At 38.9% G+C, this 23,682-nt stretch overlaps 1 protein-coding gene across 1 annotated transcript; it reads left to right on the top strand.

Moving 5' to 3' along the window:
* Nucleotides 1-5,684: 5,684 nt before the first annotated feature.
* LOC113838925 (nucleoporin SEH1-like) lies at nt 5,685-6,853 on the top strand. The gene is given in 1 exon segment (XM_027434435.2): nt 5,685-6,853. A coding segment is annotated over 1 exon segment (1,083 nt). The 3' UTR covers nt 6,768-6,853.
* The last annotated feature ends 16,829 nt before the right edge of the window (nt 6,854-23,682 follow it).

Here is a 23,682-nt window from a genome sequence, read left to right on the forward strand (position 1 = left end):
ACTTCCATCCTCCCATCTCATTTAAGTAGTATACAAGATGCTATTCTTCTTAAGAAGCTTAGATAGTCTGGTCATATCCTCTGCAATACCTCCCCAACCCAGCATTTATCTTTATCTACCATCTACTTGTCCTAACTATCATATCCCCATGACCTTCACCTCAGGACTCTGTCGATGAAAAATGACCTCTTGTTTCAAGTCAATGTTGTACTTCAGTAGTTATTTTAGGAATGTCCTTTCTGTAAGAAGTTATTTTCAAGAATATCCTTGTTGTGTTGAATTGGAAATGGACAAGATGCCCTGTGCCAATTGGGAGCATGGGGAGAGGGACGAGGGAGTTAGAAGAAGAGAAGGGGAGAAAAGACATGAGGGAGCAGGAAGATTGAGTCAGGTGAAGAATAGAGGAGAGCATGAAATTAGATAACATAATAGACAGAGTCATTACAGGATTCAAGAAAAACCTGGCACTAGGGAAATGTCCATAGACCTAAAAGGATTGTATTTTACTTAAATGCTACTATCCACTTCTAAGGATTGGTGTTCTTTCAGTTTATGGTGTTCATCTTTAGAGGAATGGTATGAAAGATTTTAATGTGCTCTTATACAAGTCTCTACATCTCTGGAAAACTTGGCCATAAAGAATGTTTCACATTTTCAAACTAATTTTTGAGATTATAAATGCATCATTTTCACCTTGTCTTTTCTGCCTCCAAGCCCTATCACTACCCACTTGCTTTCTAAACTGGAGCCTGGTTTTCTTTACCCCAGTTACACAGTAGCAACAGTTACTATATGAACATGACTTGTGTTTGTTTACAGGGTTTCCCAGCTCTGAGGCAATGGGTTTGCTGCACTGGACATTGAGTGTGTAATAGACTGTGCACTGTGCTTTGGATGAGGAACAGGATGTTCTCTATGAGACAGGAAGAATGTCTAGTAAAACACAATCTTTCTAGATTAGGTCTCTGTTTACTGTGCTTTAAGGTCAGAGTTGGCAGGTCTGTGCTGTCATGAGTCATTTGATCTCTGATCACCCAGTAAGGAAGCTGCTAATAAGAGAACTAGCTTGGTGGCCATAGGCAATGTGGGGTTCTGTGGAGAGTTAGATGCCAGGATAAGTAGTGGAAGTTATTTTGTGGGTTCTTTCTATGGTTCTCTTCTGCATATGATGAAATGAGTTTTATGACAGACCACAAGTTATACAATGGTGAGTGTATAATATTCAGAAGAGGTCTCTTGAGCTATCATTTCATTCATTTATTTAGGTTGTTATTGATTGTTTGGTTTTCAAGACAGAGTTACTCTGTCCTGGGACTCATCATGTAGACCAGGCTTGTTTTGAACTCTCAGAATCTTACTGTTCTGCTTAACTAGTGCTGGGTTTAAAAGCATGTTCTGCCACTACCCAGTGGGTTTTCAATTCTGTTTTATTCAGATGGACCATGAGCGAGACTGTAGTATAGTTGGTCCAAGTGTTGACCTGGGCAGTGGACTTTGTGCTCTGTGCCTCCCAGTATGGATTTACTGGGTAATGCAAGACACTACAGCCCTGGTATGTGGGGATATAGTTCTTGTAGTATCACTCTCCACTGTTCACTTATAGATACTGCTTTTGGCAGCAGTGGGAAGACTGATTAGAAAACGGGCATTATAGTTTCTAGACGTTATGAAAATTGCATTCTATTTTCAGGTTTGTATTTTAAATATTGCAAATACCTTAACAACTTGAAGAAAATTGGTGATGTTATCACCTTTCACCAATACATGATTAGAATGCTTGGGTCTTGGTGGTGTAACTAACCACAATGTTGTGATTCAGTGAACTCTAGTTCCACGAAAGAAAAGGAGTTTCAGGTCTGCAGAGATTTCTCAGTTGCACATGGTGTTGGGCAGGTAGATAGGGTGGAATCCATGTTTTATGGTGTAATCCATGTGGCAGGAAGCAGATTTTAAATCATTTTGCTATGCTGTTCTGTGATTGAGCATCATTGGGTCTGCATTTGCCTGAAACATGGAATTTCAAGGAGCTGCTGCTCCATAGCAAGAGATCACCTCCATTTCTGGAGAGAGCTCTAGAGCATCGGGCTTTTGTTTTTGTAAGAATTATTAGTAACTCGAGGGTCAGAAACAAAAGTTCAGGTGTCATTTTGAGATAATTTTGTGAAAGTTATGAAGTCTGTGTTTATTTAATTTCTATACACATGAATTATAGGGAGTAGGGTAACATTTGTCATAATCACACTTTTCCTTTCCTTAGATTTGTCTATTGATTAAAAGTTTACTTTATTTTTCCTGTATTTTTTCTTGCCTTTTTCTCAACGATGTCTTCATTCTTTCCAAAATATTTTACACATTTTTGTTGTATATTTGTGACAAATATACACCTCATATGTGAAACTGTGTACTGTTTTTCTGTAATGTATAACTGTAATGTAGTTATTTAGTTTGTTGAAAGTGATGGACATTCACCAATTTCTCTTCATAAAATTTCTTAAGTTATCATTTCATTAAGGTTTTGTTTTGGGGGTATTTGCTGCAGAACAACAGTTTTAGTTTACTTCTACTTCATCTTTGATGCTTGCCTCTTCTCCTTTCCTGGCACACTGGAATATCTGTGTTTTCCAGTTGTTGTTGTCTTCATGTTTGTGTCCTTGTGCTTAAATGATTGATAGAATCAATATGTTATCTTTGGATTTTTAAAACCTTGTCATATATTATATTCTCCTTTTCCTAAATAGGCTGAAGTGTCAAATGACAAAACCTAGGATCATCTGAGTGAACATCAATTGACTGTGTTCTCAGATCAGAATGTCTGATTTCTGCCTGGAAAAGATTTCGTTGACAGATGATTGCTATAGGAAGAAGACTCCCACTGAGTTGGCAATGTCTCTGAGCAATTGGGCCTGGGATGGTTAAGAGAGCTTGCTGAGCACAAGACAGTGACAAAGCAAAAGAGAAAATAAAGAAACAATGATTCCACATGTTTTCTATTCAGTGACTCTCTGGAGTTTATCTCCTAAGCTCACACATTATAGACACTAACCTAGGAGTAACAATCAAATGTGTTCATTACTTGAGTATCTTTTACTTAGATAATTAATCACAATAAAATAGAAGAATGTTGGTAGTCTGAATGTAATTGAACCCATAAACTCATAGGGAATGGCACACATAAGAGTTGTGACACTGTTGCTGTATGTATATTTGTGACTGAGTGTGTGTGTGTGTGTGTGTGTGTGTGTGTGATTGAGAAATGTCTTACTACCATATTCACTATGTAGTCTAAATTGGCTTGAGTCATGGAGACCTGCCTGTTTTTGCTACAGTACTCAGTTATAGTCATATCTGAAAATACTTTGACAGCCTCCACTGGCCAACACCAAAAATGACTTTAAGAGATATTTCATTCTCCTTTACCTGGGTCCTCTGGTGAGATTAATCTGGACCACTTCAGTGCATTTTAGAAAAGGATTTCATGATGAGTTAGTTATAAGCAGAGTTGGAATTTTAAGTTGAGACAGGATTTCTCTCCATATTCTTCACTGCCCTTGAACTCAGAATGCAGATGAGTTTGGGTCTGAATTCAAAGAATTTGGTTGTCTCTGCTGCCCAGGTATTGGAATATATGTTGTATGCTAAAACATGCTATTATAATTTTATTATTTATTTGTGTCTATTTATATTTATGTGATTCTTTATGTGTGGAAGTTGGGCATGTATGTCACAGCTTTTGTGTAAATATCAGAGAACCCATTTGGGTGTTTGTCTTTTACAGTTAGCATGTTTGAGCCAGGGTCTCTAGGTTGCCATGAGACATAAAAAGAGTTTTCAGGATTTACTATGTCTCCATTTTATCTGGCACCAAAAGCATTGGATTATAGGCATGTACTGTAGCAACTGTCTTGAGAATGCAAAAGGAGGAGATAGTTGGAGTTTTTTGTTGTATTTATTTATTCATTTATTTTCAACACAGTGTTTCTCTGTTGGATTAGCTCTTGTAGACCAGGCTGGTCTCAAACTTATGGAAATCCACTTCCCTCTCCTTCCTGAGTGCTGGGATTAAAGGTGTGTGACACCAGCCCAAGCAGTTAAGGGATAGTTTTAAGGTGGGTTCTTTATCTGTTAAACCATTCTCACAACCCCTGGATGTTAAGGGATAGTTTTAAGATAATTACTTCATGTGTTAAACCATTATCAGTGTTCTAAAGATTTCAAATAGAAATTTTTGGAGTGAGTCTGTTTTGAAACACAGTGTCTTTGTAAAGCTTGTCTAACCTAGAACTCATTATGCAGTAGACCTGTGATTTACAGAGATCATCTGTTCTGCCTCATATGAAAAAATATCAGTAAAAAAGATTTTTATCTTGGATTTACTAAAGATATTATGAGAAAGATTGAATTTTCAGTGAGTGTGATCTTGAGAGACAAAACCACATTTAAGAATTGATACAAAGACATGTGACACTTTTTGTAACATTCTAAGTTATATTTCATTGAGTTCTTATAGAATCCTCTCTCTCTCTTCCCCTCTGTCTTCTTCTTTCTCTCCCACTTTCTTTGTCTCTCTATGTCTTTCCCCCTGTGTACATCTCACTCTCTACATCTATTAGTCTCTGTCTCTTTCTGTTTCTCTTCTTGTGTGCTGTGTGTTCTAGGGATTGCAAAGCCTCAAACATGGAGCTTCTCTAGTCCATGACTGTCCAGAATATTGTTAAAAACAGAAGTAGAGTTTTCTGAATTCATTTTCTTAAAAGTGATTGATTATTTGATATTCTTTTTTTTCTCTTTTTGAAAATAGTGAGCAGTTACTCACCTCTTTCGCTTAATTTATAACGAAGCTACTGTAAACATTTTAAATGTTGGAATTTTAAAAATGTATAGAATTTCTAATTTGAAAGCATTTTATATTATGATTAACATGTGACTTTGAGATCCATGGAGACAAACATCTTGTTTTTAGGGGTTACCTTAAAATTATCAATCATGTGAATATTTCCCTTAAAGTTACTTTGAATCAGTTTATTTTATCCATTCAAAAGAAAGGAGACTAATTCACTTTCTTGGTTGCTACTCAAAATAAAATACCTGAAAATTAATTCATGGACATCTATAAGACCTCCTACAGATACACTTTTCATAGAGATGTTTGAAATAAAAGTTTGAGTATTACTCTGTGTCCATATCCTTGTCTTGCTGTGGCCCTCTAGGCAGATCCTGGTTTCATTCCTTTTTGACTATTGGGTGATCTTGGCCTCTTAAGTAAGCACATGTTCTTAGAAGATTTCATGAAAAATTTAGATAGAGTTCATTTGTGTTATATTTTGGCTCCAAATCTTTGTTAATCTCCACAGGTTCCACAAAAGTGAATAAGGCTGAGTTTAAGAGTATTGTGCTGATGACTTAGACAAAATATTGTCTTTGTTGATGGTTTTTATTGTTGACTCTTTCAGGTCTGCAGTGAAAAGGACACAACAAGGAAGATATGAAAGTCTCTGTTTTCTTAAGAAAGGAGCACTAATAGTTTCTTTTAACAATACATTGATGGAAATGAGACTGTAATTTTCAAGGTTAAAGCACCATTAAAGAAAAGGCACAGTGGTGCTCTGTAGCAGTCCCAGGGCTGCTGGCCCCTCTGCCAACCTCTCGCCCTCTAGGAGGCAGGCCGACAGACAGAAGGGGCGGCCATGTTTCTGCCATGCAGCATCGAGGCCGACCACAAGGACCTCATCCACGATGTGTCTTTCGACTTTCACGGGCACCGGATGGCCACCTGCTCCAGCGACCAGAGCATCAAAGTCTGGGATAAAACTGAAAGTGGAGATTGGCATTGTTCTGCTAGTTGGAAGACACATAGTGGATCCGTATGGCAAGTGACATGGGCTCATCCTGAATTTGGACAGGTTTTGGTTTCCTGTTCTGTTGACCGAACAGCAGCTGTTTGGGAAGAAGTAGTAGGAGAATCAAACGATAAACTTCGAGGCCAGAGTCACTGGGTGAAGAGGACAACTCTACTGGACAGTAGAACATCTGTTACTGATGTGAAATTTGCTCCCAAACATATGGGTCTGATGTTAGCAACCTGTTCAGCAGATGGCATAGTAAGAATATAGGAGGCCCCAGATGTTATGAACCTCAGCCAGTGGTCTCTACAGCACGAGATCTCATGTAAGCTGAGCTGTACCTGTATTTCTTGGAACCCTTCCATCTCTCCTCCTCATTACCCCATGATCGCAGTGGGAAGTAATGACAGCAGTGGAAAAGCAATGACCATGTTCCAGATTTTTGAGTACAATGAAAACACCAAGAAATACTCAAAAGCAGAAATTCTTATGACAGTCACAGATCCTGTTCATGATATTGCCTTTGCTCTGAATTTGGGGAGATCTTTCCACATCCTGGCAATAGCCACCAAAGATGTAAGAATTTTCACATTAAAACCTGTGAGGAAAGAACTTACTTCTTCTGGTGGTCCCACAAATTTTAAAATCCATATGGTGGCTCAGTTTGATAATCACAACTCTCAGGTCTGGAGGGTGAGTTGGAACATAACAGGAACAGTGCTAGCATCCGCAGGAGATGATGGCTGCGTGAGGTTGTGGAAAGCTAATTACATGGACAATTGGAAGTGTACTGGTATTTTGAATGGTAAAGGAAGCCCAGTAAATGGGAGTTCTCAGCTGGGAAACTCAAATCCTTCACTAAGCTCAAATACTCCAAATCTTCAAAACTCATTACATGGATCTTCTGCTGGCAAAAAGCACAGCTGAGTACAAGCTGGTTGGAGTAACTTTGCTGTTTTGCTGCTTGTTGCATTCACACAGGAATGGAACTCTAACTCCTTTTCCCCTTCACCAGTGATATTAGATCTCTCCCAAGATGCACCAGCAGCCTGGTTACTACTAAAAACACAGTCCAAAAGACCTTTAAAATTATAGTGTATATAATTTTTGTACTAGTCAGTTTAATGACACTATAAATGGAAAGGCGTTTTGTTGAGTCATCATTACCAAAACAATTTTTTGAAATGTTCTGGAGAATATCTTGGGTTTAAAAATTGAAGAGATTGCTACTATCCTCATAATTAAACTGTTGGGAGGAGGGAAAATATACTCTTATTCTAATTTGGAGAAAAAAGAGAAAGGGCCCTGCTCTTCCTTTAAAGCCTTGGAAGGTAGCCCAAGGTTACGACTCTATCCAGCAATGCCCTTACCTTCCTGAAGGAGTAGGCAAAGTAATGTGGTGTCTCAGGAGCAACACGATTCAAAACCTTGCAAATTTGATTCAACCACAAAATCTTGGCATGTTCACATAATTTTTAACTGATTATGCAAACAATAAAGATGTAAAATCTAAAGATGATGGATTCTTCTTCTGTGTTCAGTTCTTCACTATAGTAAACATCTATGTTTTGGACAGTCAAAGCCCAAATGAAGAGTCTGTGAGAGTTCATTGCATGAAGCAGTGAAGATGAAGCTGTGTTGCATTTGAGAACACAGGATGTCAAGATGTCCATGCTATGAGACATCTGTCATGGAGACTTTCATGTGATGATTGGAAGTGGCAAACTTGTGAGATAGATAAGAATTCCTGGGGGTTGTGTGGTATTTTGATCATATTTTTATAATAAAGCTTGTGTGGCATCAAAGACCAGAGCTACCTGTTAACTGACCAAAAAATAACATTGAGGTTTAGAAAACTCTGGAGAGATTGGAGACAGGAATTAGTAAGGAGGGGCCGAGAGAGGATCTTTCTCTGTTTTAGATTGAGAACTGGAAGAGGTAGGGGTCACTGATGGCTGCTCAAGTTGTTCTCTGATCATTCAGGTTCTTACCCCATATCTGGCTTTTGATTTTTTTCTTTTTTTTTGGTTTTTTGAGACAAGGATTCTCTGTGACTTTGGAGGCTGTCCTGAAACCAACTCTTGTAGAACAGGCTGGTCTCAGACTCACAGAGATCTGCCTGCCTCTGCCTCCCAAGTGCTGGGATTACAGGAGTGTCCCACCACCACTGATTTTTTCTTAATAAAGATTACTTATGCCAGGTGGTCATGCAACCTTTAATACCAGCACTCAGGAAGCAGTGGTAGGTGGATCTTTGTGAGACCAGCCTGGTCTACAAGAGCTGTTTCCAGGAGAGCCTCCAAAGCATCAGAGAATCAAAAACAAAAACAAAAAATTAGATTGCTTATATTAACACTTTATGAGATTCCTTAAAAGATATGCTCAGTAAACTAAAAGGGGTAATTAAGACTTCCAGATATAGATTAAATAATAGATAATTAACTTTATATTTTCAAATGCTCTGAAAAAGAAACAACATTATTGGGAAATATTAGATTAAATATTGGATTAAATTAATTAAATATTAGATTAAAAAAGAAACTGCTAAATTAAAGCAACCTATGTTATTTAGAGATTCTTTGACCTCAGAATAAAAACCCACAAAAGTGTTATATCAGGGAAGAGGTTTTGCTTTTGTTTATATGGAACCCAGTGACCATCGAAAATGATAAAGATTATTATATTCAAACCTTAAAAGATTTCTTAAGACAGACATTAGTCATCAAACAGCATTGCCATTCAATCTTAACTAATTAATGAGACTAACAGATGTTTTTCATTGGATTAAATATAACTTGCCAAAACTAGAAATCTGCAAAGGTATGTTGAAAGTTATGTTTTCTCTTTCAAAAACATAATATTCTCCAACGAAGGAATGTAAAGACCACTGGTCTCGTGGGGTTGTAGTATTGTGCCTGCTAGTCAAGAATATGTTTTTAATTGGGTTGTGTTTTTCTGGGACAGTTTTGGGGGTAGTAGTGGTACTGACTAAGATATTTTTACATGTCTAAAAGACATTTATTTACTATGCTCAATACAATCAAGATTCTGATTCACATGTATGTTTGACCATTAATACCAAAAATATAGTAGAATCGTTTGAAATTTATGATGGTAAGGATTATCTTTAGGCACATGAAAAAGCAGGAAACATAAAAGTTTAACATGTACAAATCATTGGAAGCAATGTTGTTAAAACAAGCTTCTCAAAAATATAACTAGTTTTTAAAATGTTAATCACTAGCCTCTCTGTCCAATTCGAGGATAATCCACAATGTGTTAACTATTCCCAAATTGTGTGAAATGAAAGCTGAGTACTTCATGGGGCCTTAGGTATGCCCCAGCAAAAATTTCATAGTCTAATAAATTCTGGTGTGAATATGAACTTAAAATTTAGTCTTTCTCATTAGGATGGTTTCATTATTCACTCACACAAAAGGACATCTCATAGTTCCCTGTGAACCTTAATGCATAGTACCTGTGCTAGTCTGAATGTAATTGCCCCCCCATGAGCTCATAGGGAATGGCACTGTTATGAGGTTGGTTGTTGCTGTAGGTATGGACTTATTGAAGCAAGTGTGTCACTGGGGGTGCATACTGAGATCTTATATATGCTGAAGTCATCAGTAGTGTCCCAGACCTCGTCTCATTGCCAGTGGTCAAGATGTGTAATGCCCAGCTCCTTCTATACCACCATCTCTGCCTATATTCTACCATGTTGAAACATGAAGATACTTAATAAAATCTATAAAAATGTAAGACAACAAATTAAATGTTTTTCATTTAAAAATTAGCCATAACCAGAGGTTAGTAGTGCATGCCTTTAATCAAAGCACCCAGGATACAGAGGCAGGTGGATCTCTGTGAGTTTGAGACTAGCCTCATCTACAAAAGCTAGTTGCAGGACAGCCTCCAAAATCAAAGGGAAAAAACATGTTTTAAAAATTAAAAGAAAATATTTGCCATGTACATGGTGTCTCTTCACAGCTAAAGAAACAAAACCTTGGTCAATACATGATTCACTACCCTTTAGAGAGGAGATTGGAGAAACCCTGACAAATTTCCATTATACAATATCATATTATGCATAGGCTTGTGAACTTGCTAATCATGTGTTATTAATAGAAAACCTATTATTCAATTATAGCCATTCTTCATTTCTTTTTTCTTTTAATGGGACTCCTAACAGTGGAAGCAGGAATTGTCTTTTTTCTTTTCTTTTTTTATTTTAATTAGAATCAAGGTTGTTTTACATGTCAATCCCAGTTCCCTCTCTCTCCCTTCCTTTCCTACAACCTCCCCACCCCCAACTAAAACCCTATCTATCTTATGTCCTTTCTGCTCCTCCTGGAGGGTGAGGTCTTCCATAGGGTGTCATCAGAGTCTATCCTGTCCTTTGTGATAGGGCCTTGGCCCACCACCATGTGTCTTGGCTCAGTGAGTATCCCTCTATGTGAAATGTGTTCCCAAAGTCTACATCTATACTAGGGACAAGCACTGAATTACTACAAGAGGTCCTGTAGATTTCTGCGGTTTCCTGGATGAAACCCATGTTCTTGGGGGGTCTTGATCAGTCCCATGCTGGTATCTCAGCTATCAATCTGGGGGCAAAGAGGTCCCCAATGTTCAGGTCAGCTGTTTCTGTGTGTTTTACCAGCCTGGTCTGGACCCTGATGCTCATCGCTCGTCCTTCTCTGCAACTGGATTCTAGTACAGTTCAGTGAGTAGTTGTGGGTGTCTGCTTCTACTTCCACCAGATGCTGAATGAGGGCTATTGGGTGGCATATAAGTCAGTCATCAATCTCAATATAATGGGAGGGCATTTAAGGTAGCCTCTCCTATGTTGCTTAGATTGTTAGCTGGTGTCATCTTTGTAGATCTTCAGACATTTCCCTGGTGCCTGATTTCTATTTCATGTAACACACAAGAACAGCCATTTACCTCCTTAACCCCTGCCCCAACAGGCTCAGAGCCTGGAACCCAGCCCCTTAGCTGCACTGGGCTCCCTTCATCCCTCCTGTGTTTCCCAGGTCCCTGCCTGCCTCCACCGCTGTGGTTGCACCCGATCCATCCATCCATTCAACCATTTATTAATTTATTAATTTATTCATTTGTTTATTCATTCATGGACTCCCGGGCGGGAGCCCACAGGCACTTGGGCAGGCTCATGAATTAACTTCCCACCGCCACCACGCTCAAATGCTGGCAATTCCGAAACTGCAACACTGACTGCTGCCTCCTGGCTGCTGCCTGCATTGAATTCACTCTTTCACTAAGCTCTGTCAGTCACTGATTCACTGACTCACTCACTCATTTGCTTGCAAAGCCAGCTGGGTCAGCCAACAGTTCCTAGAGACTTTTCCCACTCCCTACACAGAACTTGCTTGGGACTACATTTCCCAGCCTGCCCTGCTCTCCAGCCTCACCACTTTTGGCCGCCAACCTCTTGGATTCCGTCATGGGATGTTAGAAGCCTTAGGACACTGTTATGATTCTTTCTTGTGATTGTTTTCCCGGGACTGAAGGCAGGGGAGGGAAGGGAGGGGATGATAGTGTAATGAAGAAAGGTTGGCTGTGTTTCCCACTTGAGCTTTCTATAATTAATTTTGATTTGTTCTGATTTAGATTGCTGCATCCTCAGTGAGGCTTTGGTTTGTAGAAACTTTTCAATTATATCCTGGAGGACAAGGGGAAGTTGCTATGGAGACTACGAAGCTATCAGGCTCTGCAATCTGAGCCAGGGGCCAGTGCTATTGAAATGCAAATCACTGTAGAGGTCATAAAGATTCTTTTCTTGTGTGGGAGGCGTGGTCAGGAACCACAATACTGTGATTTAAGCACACTCTAAATCTATAGGAGTTGCTCTTGTCACTCAAGCCTCATCAAGCAATCAAGCCCCCCATGCAACCTGCCAGTCAGAATAGGTGCAGGGCTCTTCCTGTCACCAGGCTCCAGACTTGACTTTGAAGAGAAGACAAAGTTTTTCTTTGCTGTGGTGTAGTTGCTGCTGCAGGGAGCTGAGCTGAGAGCTTCATTGATCCGGGAAACTACAAAATGGTGAGCTATGGGATGCTGTCTAGAGAGGTGAGGTGTGGCAGACAGTGTGGTGAGTCCTCCCTGTATCTGTGGGGAGAGTGTATTCAGATTCCATGCCTTGGGAAATCCCTTTCTGCCAATGTAAATTAATAGACATAGGGGGAGGTATCTCGCAATTTTTGCTCTATGGGCTTAATTTGGCCAGAGTATTGTGAGCAGCGAGCTAGGTACAGGAGCAAGTTTATAGTCAACTTAAACAATGTTGTTTTTTTTCTTTTTTCTTTTTGGATTTTTTGGAGACAGAGTTTCTCTGTGTAGCTTTGGAGGCTATCCTGGTACTCACTCTGTTGACCAGCCTGGCATTGATCTCACAGAGATCTGCCTGTCTCTGTCTCCAAGTGCTGGTATTAAAGGCAAGTGCCACCACCACCTAGGGAACTTTCAATTCTGTTGAGATTTGAATGGAACATGAGCCAGAGTATAGTTTTGTTGGTAGATGTGATAACCTGGACAGTGGCTTTTATCCTCTGTGCTTCCCAGGATAGATTCCCTGGGTAATGGGAGACTCTGCAGCCCTGTCATGTGAGGATATATTTCTTGCATTATCATTGTCCAGTGGTCACATGTGGGAACTGCTTTTTTTGCAGTGGGTAGACAGATTAGAAAACTGAATGTCTGATTTCTAGTAGTTCTGAATATTGCATTCCATTTTCATTTTGTATTATAAATATTTCAAATATGTTATGAACTTGTAGAAAAATGGTGATGTGGATTGTCGTTCATTAATAGATCATTAAATTCTTTGCAACTTGGTGGTTCAACTAACCACAGTGATGTCATTAAGTAAAGTTTAGTTCCGGGGAAAAAAGGAGTTTCTGGTGTGTACATGGTGCTGACCAGGTAGATTGGGCAGATTCCATGTTAGCTGCCATAGGCCATGAAATCATATTTAAAATCATTTTTTTTACTTTGCTTCTTTTGTTGTTTGGGTGAGCATTTCTTTCTTTTTGAATTAAATTAGAAAAAAAGCTTGGTTTACATGTCAATCACAGTTTCCAACCCCTCTCCTTGCTCCTCCCCTGCTCCTCACTGACCCCCTTTCTGCTTCCTAGGGATTGTTAGTGATCTTCAAAGTCTATCATATCTTGTGGTGAATGTCCTAGGCCCATCTTTGTGTTTCTAAGCTGAGAGTTGCTTCATGTGTAATGGGTTCCAAAAGTCCATTCATATATGAGTGATAACTACTAACCTACTACCAAAGGCTCCAAAGGTTTCCCAGGCCTCTTAACTGACACTCATTCCAGGGGGCACAGATCAATCCTATGCTGGTTTCCCAGCTACAAGGCTGGGGTACATGAGCTCCGCCTTGTTCAGGTCAGCTGTTTCTGTGTGTTTCTCCAGCTTGGTCTTGACCCATTTGCTTATGAGTCCTCCCTAACTGAAACCAGATTACAGGAGTACAGCTAAGTGTTTATTGTTGAGTACCTGCTTCTGCTTCCATCAGCTACTAGGTGAAGGGTCTAGGATGGCATATAAGGCATTCATCAATCTCATTATTGGTGAAGGGCATTTAACTACTCAACTATTGCTTAGATTGTTATGTGGTGTCATCCTTGTAGATATTTGGACATTTTCCTAATCCCAGATTTATCTTGAATCCTAATGGTTCTGTCTATTATGGTATCTTTTTCCTTGTTCTCCTCTATTCTTCACCTAACTCCATCTCCCTGCTCTCTCATGTCTTTTATCCTCTCCACTTCTTCCCTTCTCTTCTCCTAACTCCCTCTCCCCTCTCCCCATGCTCCCACTTAGCTCAGGAGATCTTGTCTCTTTCCAGTACTCTGGGTGACTATGTATATCTCTCTTAGGATTTTCCTTGTTTCCTAGCTTGTCCGGTGGTTTTGATTGTAGGCTGGTAATCCTTTGTTCCATGTAGAATCCTATATATAAGTGAATACATATGGTGTTTGTATTTTTATAACTGGGTTACCTCACTCAGAATGCTTTCTTCTTCCATCCATTTGCCTGTGAATTTTAATATTCCATTGTCTTTTTTCACTGAATAGTACTCCATTTTGTAAATGTACCATATTTTCTCTATCCATCATTTAGTTTAGGGATATCTAGGATGCTTTAAGTTTCTGTCTAAAAATAATGATGCTATGAACATAGTTGAACAGATGTCTTTTTCATATGAATGTTCATATTTGGCTATATGCCTAAGACTGGAATTGCTGGATATTGTGGAAGACTGAGTCCAATTCTCCTGAGGAACCAGAGTACTTATTATCAAAGTGTCTGTACAATTTGCACTTCCTTCAGTAGTGGACAAATGTTCTCCTTTCCCCAATCCTCTCAAGCATAAACTGTTATTGGTGTTTTTGATTTTAGCTATTCTGAAAAGAGCAGTATACTACCTCAGAGTTGTTTTGATTTGCATTTCCCTGATTGCTAAGTATAATGAGCACTTTCTTATGTATTTTAGCCATTTTAGATTCCTCTATTGAGAAGTCTCTATTTAACACCTTATCCCAATTTTAAATTGGGTTCTTTGGTGTTTTGATGATGAGCTTTTGAGTTCTTTTTTAAATTTTTGAAATCAGCCTTCTGTCAAATGTAAGCTTGATAAACTTATTTTTCCATTCTGTGTGGCTGCCTTTTACTCCTGTTGCCTGTGTCATTTGCCTTACAGTTGCAGGAGGTGCCATTTATTAATTGTGGCTCTCAGTGTTAGTGTGACTTTTTTATGTTCAGGAAGTAGTATACTGTACAAATTCTAGAGGGTACCTCCTAATTACTCTTCTAAGAGGTTCAGTGTGGCAGGATTTATGTTGAAGTCTTAGATCCATTTGTTTTGGTTTGGTTTTTTGTTTGTTTTGCTGGGGTTTTGTGTTTGGTATTTTAGACAGGGTTTGTCTGTATTGCTTTGAAGCCTGTCTTGTGGTCTAGGCTGTTTTTGAACTCGCAGGTATCCCCCTGCTTCTGCCTCGTGAGTGCTGGGATTAAATGGGCACACCACCAACACCCAGTTTTTGATCCATTTCAACTTACGTTGTGTGCATGGTGATAGTTATGTATATGTCTGCAGTCTTTTATATTCCAGCATCCAGTTGCACCAGCACTGTTTGTTGAAGATGTTTTCTCAAATCCATTGTATAATTTTATCTTCATTGTCCAACATCAGGTGTTCGTAGGCATGTGGGTCCATATCATGGTGTTCAATTTGATTCCATTGGTATAGCTCTCTTTTTTCTCAATTTATTTTATTGTAATTAGAAACAAGATTGTTTTACATGTCAATCCCAGTTCCCTCTCCATCGCCTCCTCCCCTGCAAGGTCTACCTGTTTTTCAAATTATCTTTCTATGTTGTTTTGTGATTCAGCATCAGTGGGGTTGTATTTACCTGAAACAAAATGAATTATAAAGAGCTGCTGATCTATTGCAAGATATCAACACCACTTCTGGTGGGAGCTCTAGAGCATGATGCTTATGTGTTGGAAGAAATGTCATTAGCTTAAGGGTTAGAAACAACAGTTCAAGGGTCATTTTGAGGTAATTTTGTGAAAGTTGTGAAGTCTGTGTTTATTTAATTTTAATACACATAGAGTTATAGGTATCTTGGAAACTTTGGTAAGATTACCCATTTCCTTTCCTATGTTTTCTATGTTCTTTTTTTTAAAAGTTGACATTTTTTCCTGACTTATTTCTTAGCTTTTTCTTACCAATGCCTTCACTCTTTCCAAAATATTTTATATATTTTTGATTGCTATATCTTTTTGACAAGTTTAGGCCTCATATTATGTGAATGTGTTTACTAATTTTCTGTAATGTATAATGGTAAGCTAGTTATATCCATTTACTTAAAAATTTTGGACCTTACCCAATTTGTCATCATTAAATTTCTTGTATTATCAGTTCCTGAAGGTTTTGTTTTTGGGAAAAGTTGCTGTGGAGAGACAGTTTTAGCTTTTTTTCCATGTTTATCTTAGATGCTTGCCTCTTCCTATTTTCTGGCATACTGGCATATCTGTGTTCTCCAGTTGGTGCTGTCTTCATGTTTTGAGTCTTTGCCTTGTAAATGATGGATATGATTAATAAACTGGATTTGGATTTTTAAAACTTTATCATATATTATTTTCTCTGTTTCCTAAATAGGCTCAGGTATCAACATGAAAAAACCTGAGATCATCTGAGAGGCTAACAATTGAATGTGTTTTGTTAGATCAGAATGTCTGATTTCTGCCTGGAAAAGATTGTGTTGACTGATGCTTTATATGGGAAGAAGACTTCCTCTGAGGTTGCAATGTCTGTGAGCAAGTGCGCCTGGGCTTGTTAAGAGAGCTAGCTCAGGTGATAGTAGCAAAGCAAAAGAGAAAATCAAGACACAATCATTCCACATGTTTTCCCTTCAGTGACTGGCTTGAGTTCCTCTCCTAAATTCAAACAATGATAGACACTGGCCTAGGCGTAACAACCAACTCTGTTGATTACAGGCTAGCTTTTATTTAGATGATTTTATCACAACAAAAAAGAAGAATGTTGGTAATATTAGTGTAATTGGATCCATAAGTTCATGGGGAACGACACTCTTTGTAGCTCTGGCTCTTTTGCTATCGGTATATTTGTGTGTGAGTGTGTGTGTGTGTGTGTGTGTGTGTGTGTGTGTGTGTGTGTGTGTTGAGAAAAGTCTTACTATCATATTCACTATGTAGTCTGAGTTGGCTTGAATTGACAGAGATCTGCCTTTCCCTGCTACCATACACAGCTATGTTCATTTCTAAAAATACTTTGACAGCAAACCACTGGCAGACATCAAATATGACTTTAAGATATATTCTCCTTTACCTGGGTCCTGTGGTGAGATTAAGCTGGACCACTTCAGTGTATTTTGGAAAAGGATTTCAGGATGAGACAAGGTTTCTCTCCTTATGTTATGCTGTCCTTGAACTCAGAACGGATAAGAATTGACAGAAATTTGCTTGTCTCTGGTGCCTAGTTATTGGAATACAGGGTGTGTGGCAAAGCATCCTATTATAAATTTATTATTTATTTATTTATTTATTTATTTATTTATTTATTTATGTCTATTTAAATTCTCACCACTAAACACGCACACATATGCTATATTAGTTATCAAACTCTTGGCTGATCACTAGCGCTTCTTATTGGGTAGCTCTGTCTTATTAACCTATTTTTATAAATCTATGTATTTCCACATGAACTTGGCATACTGGAGAATGCCTCTCCATCATTGATTCTTTGAAGCTACAGAACATCTGTCTTAGGTGGGCTCTCTCAGTCTACCATTTCCGGCTCTCTCAGTCTACCATTTCCAAAATCTTCCTCCTCTCCTAGTCCTGCATATCTTCCTGCCTTTTTGGTCAAACAGCGTTTTATTCATCAACAAATAATAGAAGCATATATACAGAAGGATATCCTCATCAAACCTGCTGCAGAAACCCCTGAGCCTCTATGAATCTGTTGGCTGTGTTCTCCTATATGCTTCTTTAATTTAGGAAAATCTTGACTATGAATTTTTTAAAGTATTATCTGAGACTTTGACCTGAGTTTATACTCGTTCTATTCCTGTCATTCTTACATATGATGTTTTCATAGTATTGCAGATGTTCTGGATATCCATTTAATAAATGTTACCTGCAAAGCCTGAAATTCTCTGTTTCATATCTTGTATACTTTTAGTGAGGCTTGTCTCTGTAGGTGGTATTGAATTACATAAATTTTCATTTCATGAATTCCTTCCACTGTCATTTTTATTGCTTCTATTTTGATGTTCAGTTCTTGAACAGATTCATTCATTTCATCAACTGTTTATTAGTTTGTTTTTTTTTTACTTTCCTTAAGTGATTTATTTATTTTCTCCAATATTTCAATTATATTTTCCATGAGTTCCTTAAGGCATTAATTCACTTCACCTTTAAGGACTTCAGTCATCTTTATAAAGTTGGCATTATTTGGGCTTCAAATATTCATGGCTTGCTATAGTAGGATATCCAGAATCTGGTAGTCACTTAATGCTCGGTTGATTTTTGGTTGCGTTTTTATACTGGTGTCTGGTTATCTTGCTTTGAGGTGATTTTGGGTCTGGGTGCTTATTTCTCTGTTTTCCTTTGTCGGAAAGGTGATTTTTCTTGACTTCTATTTGCTCTCTGATCATCTGATCTGTGGCCCATGATTGAACAGGAGTTCCTACCCTAATGATGGGGTTGGAAGTTTTGTTGTAGGTGCGGTCTTTGTTCCAGAAGGGAGTAGTGCCAAAGATTGAGGCTGTAAAAAACGAAGAGAGGAGAGAAACTTATCAGTGAATTACCAATACATACTCAGGTAATGGTTAGGATGTGTGTGGGGGGGCGGTGTGTTAGTGTGTAAATGCCTTAGTTATAGAGCTACCTACCTACAACTGGCAGAAAAGCAGATCAAGCCAAAGCAGCAGGGGAAAGAGAGGGGCATTTCCACATTTGCCCCCGACACTTTTTTTTTGCTTGTTTCACTGAATTTTTTACAGATGTTTTTTATTTGAATTAGAAATAAGATTGTTTTATATGTCAATCCCAGTTTGCTCTCCCTCCCCTCATCTCCTACCACCTCCCCCCAACAAAAACCCTACCTATCACATATCCTTTCTGCTCCCCAGGGAGGATAAGGCATTCCATGGGGGGTGATCAGAGTCTATCATCTCTTTTGGACAGATCATAGGGCCACCCCCATGTGCCTTTGTTCAGGGAGTATATGTCTGTGTGGAATGGGCTCCCAAAGTCCACACCTATGCTAGGGATAAGTAATTAACTACTACAGGAGGTCCCATAGATTTTTGAGATATCCTCACTGAAACCCATTTTCATGGGATCTGGGTCAGTCCCATTCTGGTATCCTAGCTATAACCAAGAGCTCCCCATTGTTCAGGTCAGCTGTTTCTGTGGATTTCACCAAACTGTTCTGGATGCCTTTGTTCATCACTTGTTCTTCTCTGCAACTGGATTCCTGTTCAATTCACTGATTAGATGTCGGAGTTTGCTTCTACTTCCACAAGCTGCTGGATGAAGGCTATCAGATGGCATATAAGTCAGTCATCAATATCATTATCAGGGGAGGGCATTTAAGGTAGCCTCTCCTCTGCTGCTTAGATTGTTAACTGGTTTCATCTTTGTATATCTCCAGACAATTTCCTAGCACCTGATTTCTCTGTAAAACTAAAGTGTCTACCTCTATTATGTAATCTCCTTTCTTGTTTTCTTCTTTTCCTCACCTGCCTCAAGTTTTCTGCTCTCTCATGTCCTCCTCACCCCTCATCTTCTCCCCTTCTTATTCTCCTATTCCCCCTCCTCCTATGCTCCCAATTTTCTCAGGAGATCTTGTCCCTGTCCCCTACTCCAGGGGAGCATGTATGTTTCTCTTAGGGTCCTCTTTGTTTATAGCTTCTCTGGCAGTGTGGATTGTAGGCTGGTAATCCTTTATTCTATGTCTAAAATCCACATATGAGTGAATATTTACCAAGTTTGTCTTTTTGTGACTGGGTTACCTCTCTCAGAATGGTTTCTTCTAGTTCCATCCATTTGCCTACAAATTGCAAGATTCCATTATTTTTTCCTGCTTATTAGTATTCCATTGTATAAATGTACCACATTTTCTCTATCCATTCTTCAGTTGAGGGGCATTTAGGTTGCTTCCAGTTTCTGGTTATTACAAATAATGCTGCTATGATCATCATTGAACAGATGTCCTTGTTATATGAATGTGCTTCTTTTGGATATATGCCAAAGAGTGGAATTGCTGGATTTTGTGGTAGACTGATTCCTCATTTTCCTGAGGAGACACTATACTGATTCCCAAATTGGCTGTACAAGTTGCCTCTCCCACCAACAGTGGTCTTCCTTTCTCCACATCCTCTCCAGCATAAACTGTCATTGTTGTTTTTGAGTTTAGCTATTCTGACAGGAGTAAGATGGTATCTCAGGTTTGTTTTAATTTGCATTTCTCTGATGGCTAAGGATTTTGATCGCTTTCTTATGTGTCTGTTGTTATGTCCCCCTGATTTTATTGATTTGCATGTTCACTCTCTGCTGTTTGCTAAGTTTGGATCAAGGTTTGTCTATCTTGTTGACTTTCTTGAAAAACGAAGTCTTCGTTATATTTATTCTTTGTATTGTTCTCTTAGTTTCAACTTTATTGATTTCAGCCCTCAAATTGATTATTTCCTGGTGTCTATTCCTATGTGGTGCATTGGCTTCTTTGTGTTTTAGAGCTTTAAGTTGTGCTGTTAATTCTCTACTGTGATTACTCTCCTTTGTGTGGGCACTTAACACTATGAACGTTCCTCTTAGCACTGCTTTCAAAGTGTCCCATTATTGTGGGTATGTGGTGTCCACATTCTCATTGAATCCTTGGAAATCTTTAATTTCTTTTTTATTTCTTCCTGGACCCAGGAATTGTGCAATTGGGCATTACTTAACTTCCATGAGTTTGTAGGGTTTCTGCAATTCGTGTTGTTGTTGAATTCTAACTTTAAAGCATGGTGGTCTGAGAAGATACAGGGTGTTATTTTAATTTTTTGTTCTTGTTGAGTTTTGCTATGTTGCCAAGTATGTGGTCTATTTTAGAGAAGTTCCATGTGGCACTGAGAAGAAGGCATATTGTTTTGTATTTGGAAGGAATGTTCTATAAATGCTTGTTAAGCACATCTGGGCCATAACTTCTGTTATTGTTTTGTTTCTTTGTTAAGTTTCTGTCTGGTGTTCCTTTCCAGTGGTGAAAGTGGGGTGTTGATATCTCCCACAATAAGTGTGTGCAGTTTTATGCGTGATTTGAGTTTTAGTTTCTTTTACGAACGTGGATACCTTTGTATTCGGTGCATACATGTTCAGAATTGAGACTTCATCCTGATGGATTTCTCCTGTGATGAGTTGGAAGTGACCGCCTTCATCTCTTTTGATTGATTTTAGTTTAAAGTCCAATTTGTTGGATATTCGGATTGCTACCCCAGCTTGTTTCTTGGGTTAATTTGATTGGAAAATCTTTTCCCAACCATTAATTCTTAGGTACCATCTATCTCTGAATTTGAGGTGTGTTTCTTGTATGCAGCAGAATGATGGATACTTATCCATTCTGCTAACCTGTGTCTTTTTTATAGGTGAGTTAAGACCATTAATATTGAGAGATATTAATGGCAATTGGTTGTTCATTCTTGTTTTGGATTTGGTGGTTGTGGTGAAATTATGTGTGGGTTTCCATCCCTTTTGTCCTTTGGCTGTTAGTAAAGTGCAATTATCTATTTTCTATACTTTTCTTGTTGTTTTCTTGGGTTGCAGTTATCCTTCCAGACCTTTGTGTAGGGCTGGATTGGTCGATATGTATTGTTTGAATCTGGATTTGCATGGAATATTTTATTTTCTCCATCTAAATTGATAGAAAACTTTGCTAAGTATAGTAGTCTGGGCTGGCCTCTGTGGTCTCTTACTATAGGTAGAATTTCTATCCAGAACATTCTGGCTTTCAGAGTGTGTATGGAAAAGTCAGGTGTGATTCTGATAGGTTTGCCTTTATATGTTATTTGGCATTTATCCTTTGCTGTTCTTAATATTTTCTCTTTATTCTGTATGTTTGGGGTTTTGATTATTGTGTGGCGAGGAGTTTTTTTTTTTTTTCCAGTCTATTTGGTGTTCTGTAGGCTTCTTGTACTTTCATTGGTTGGGAAATTTTCTTCTATGATTTTGTTGAATATGTTTTTTGAGCCTTTGAGTTGGATTTCTTTACCTTCTTCTATACCTATTATTCTTAGGTTTGGTGTTTTCATGGTGTCCCGTATTTTCTGGATATTTTGTGTTATGGATTCTTTGGACTTAAGATTTTCTTTGGTTGATGAGTCTATTTCTGCTAGTGTATCTTCAACTCCTGAGATTCTCTCTTCCATCTCTGGTATTCTGTTGGTTATGCTTATATCTGTAGTTCCTAATCATTTACCCAGCTATTCTATTTCCAGCATTCCCTCAGATTATGTTTTATTTATTGTCTCTATTTTAGTTTTTAGGTATGAACTGTTTCTTTGAGAAATTTGTTTACATCTTGTATTTTTGTTTGTTTTTTCTTCCATTTCTTTAAGGGATTTTCTCATGTCCTCTTTGAGGTCCTCTATCATTTTCATTAAGATGTTTTTAGGATCATTCTCTTCTGCTTCATCTGTGTTGTGATGTTCCTGTCTTACTGGTGTAGGTCCCTAGTCTCCGATGGTGTCATATTGATTTTTCTGTTGTTGAATGTGCTTTTATATTGTCTTCTTCCCATTCTTTCTTCTGGTGGGTGTAAAAGGAGTCTTTTATGCTCCTTGTGGGTATGAGACCGAGGTTCCCTTCTGGTAGATGCAAACAGTTCCAATACTCTGAGGGTTGTCCTCTTTTCGTGGATGGGGGTGTAAATGATACCAGGGGCTTGGCAGTCTATGAGTGTGTTGGCTTCCTCTGAGTTTAGATATCATGAGCATTCTCCTGGTGTCAGGTGCCCCTGAGCAGGGCAGAGGAACACAAACCGGATACAGCCCCTGGACTACCTGGGTCAGTGGATGGAGGCGGGACTGTTAATGGGGCCTTGGCAGTCTCTGGTATCCCCAACTCTTAAGCTACCCTCTCATCATCCTGTCCACACCTTAAGGGGCATGACCAGTTACACCTGTAGCTAGCCCCAGGAGGCATGGTTAGTGTGACCCTTGCAGAAACTGGTGACAGTGTTGAGGGGACGTGGAATGAGTGTGAAAATTCTGTCGTCACGTGGCCCATATGGAATTCTGGAAAATGGTGTATCCTTTGTTTAAGCACAGGGATTCCTCTAAAGGTGGGGGTTACAACATAGAGATGAGGAGGTATTTGGATTGTAAGAAGATTTGGGAGTTATTGAAAGAATGGAGAATATACACTGAATAGGATCCAATGTTTATTTCAGATAGCTGGCATGAACTCTGGACCAGAAGGGTTTCTCTGCCTCAGTTTGCCTAGCTGTTCTTCTGACTTGGGTGGCCAGCACTTGAGCAGACTGTATTAATCCAATTTGTTTGTGGGCTCATGGATTTGAGGGTGTCAGGTAATGACATATTGGAGGACTCTGTCTGGGAATATAGGTACTGTGGAAGTTTCATGAGCTAGTGAGCCACTTTACCTGTTATTCTTTTTAGTTTTTATTTTTAATTAAAAAGATTATTTTACATGGTAATCCCATGTCTCTCTCCCTACACCCCTCCCCAACCAACATCCTACATATCCCATACCCTTTCTGCTCCCAAAGGAGCATGAGGCCTTCCATAGCGGGGTCTTCAAAGTCTGTTATATCCTTTGGGATATGGCCTATGCCAACACTCTTGTGTCTAGGCTCAGGGATTATCTCTCCATGTGGGATGGGCCCCCAAAGTCCATTCCTATGCGAGGGATAAGTAATGATTGCACTACAAGGGGCCCCATAGATTTCCAACGTCTCTTCACTGACACCACATTCAGGGAGTCGTAATCAGTCCCATGCTGTTTTCCCAGCTATCATTCTGGGGATCAAGAGCTCTCCCTTACCTGTTATTCTTGCTGGTGTGACATGTATATGAGTAAGGGATGTCTTCCTGAGTTTGGGGCTGGAATACAGCCATCTTCCTCTTACTATGAATGGGAATGTACTCTCTTCCCATCCATGTATGTGCGGAATCCTTAATTTGTTTCTTGATTTTACAAATTGTAACAGTCAAGAGGTTGTCTTGAGTACCAGAATAGAATTTGGAAGTTTGAGCTTTTGGGGCTATTACAAATTATGATGATAAAT

Source organism: Cricetulus griseus, unplaced genomic scaffold (assembly GCF_003668045.3).
Source record: "Cricetulus griseus strain 17A/GY unplaced genomic scaffold, alternate assembly CriGri-PICRH-1.0 unplaced_scaffold_109, whole genome shotgun sequence".
NCBI classification, from domain to species: Eukaryota; Metazoa; Chordata; class Mammalia; order Rodentia; family Cricetidae; genus Cricetulus; species Cricetulus griseus.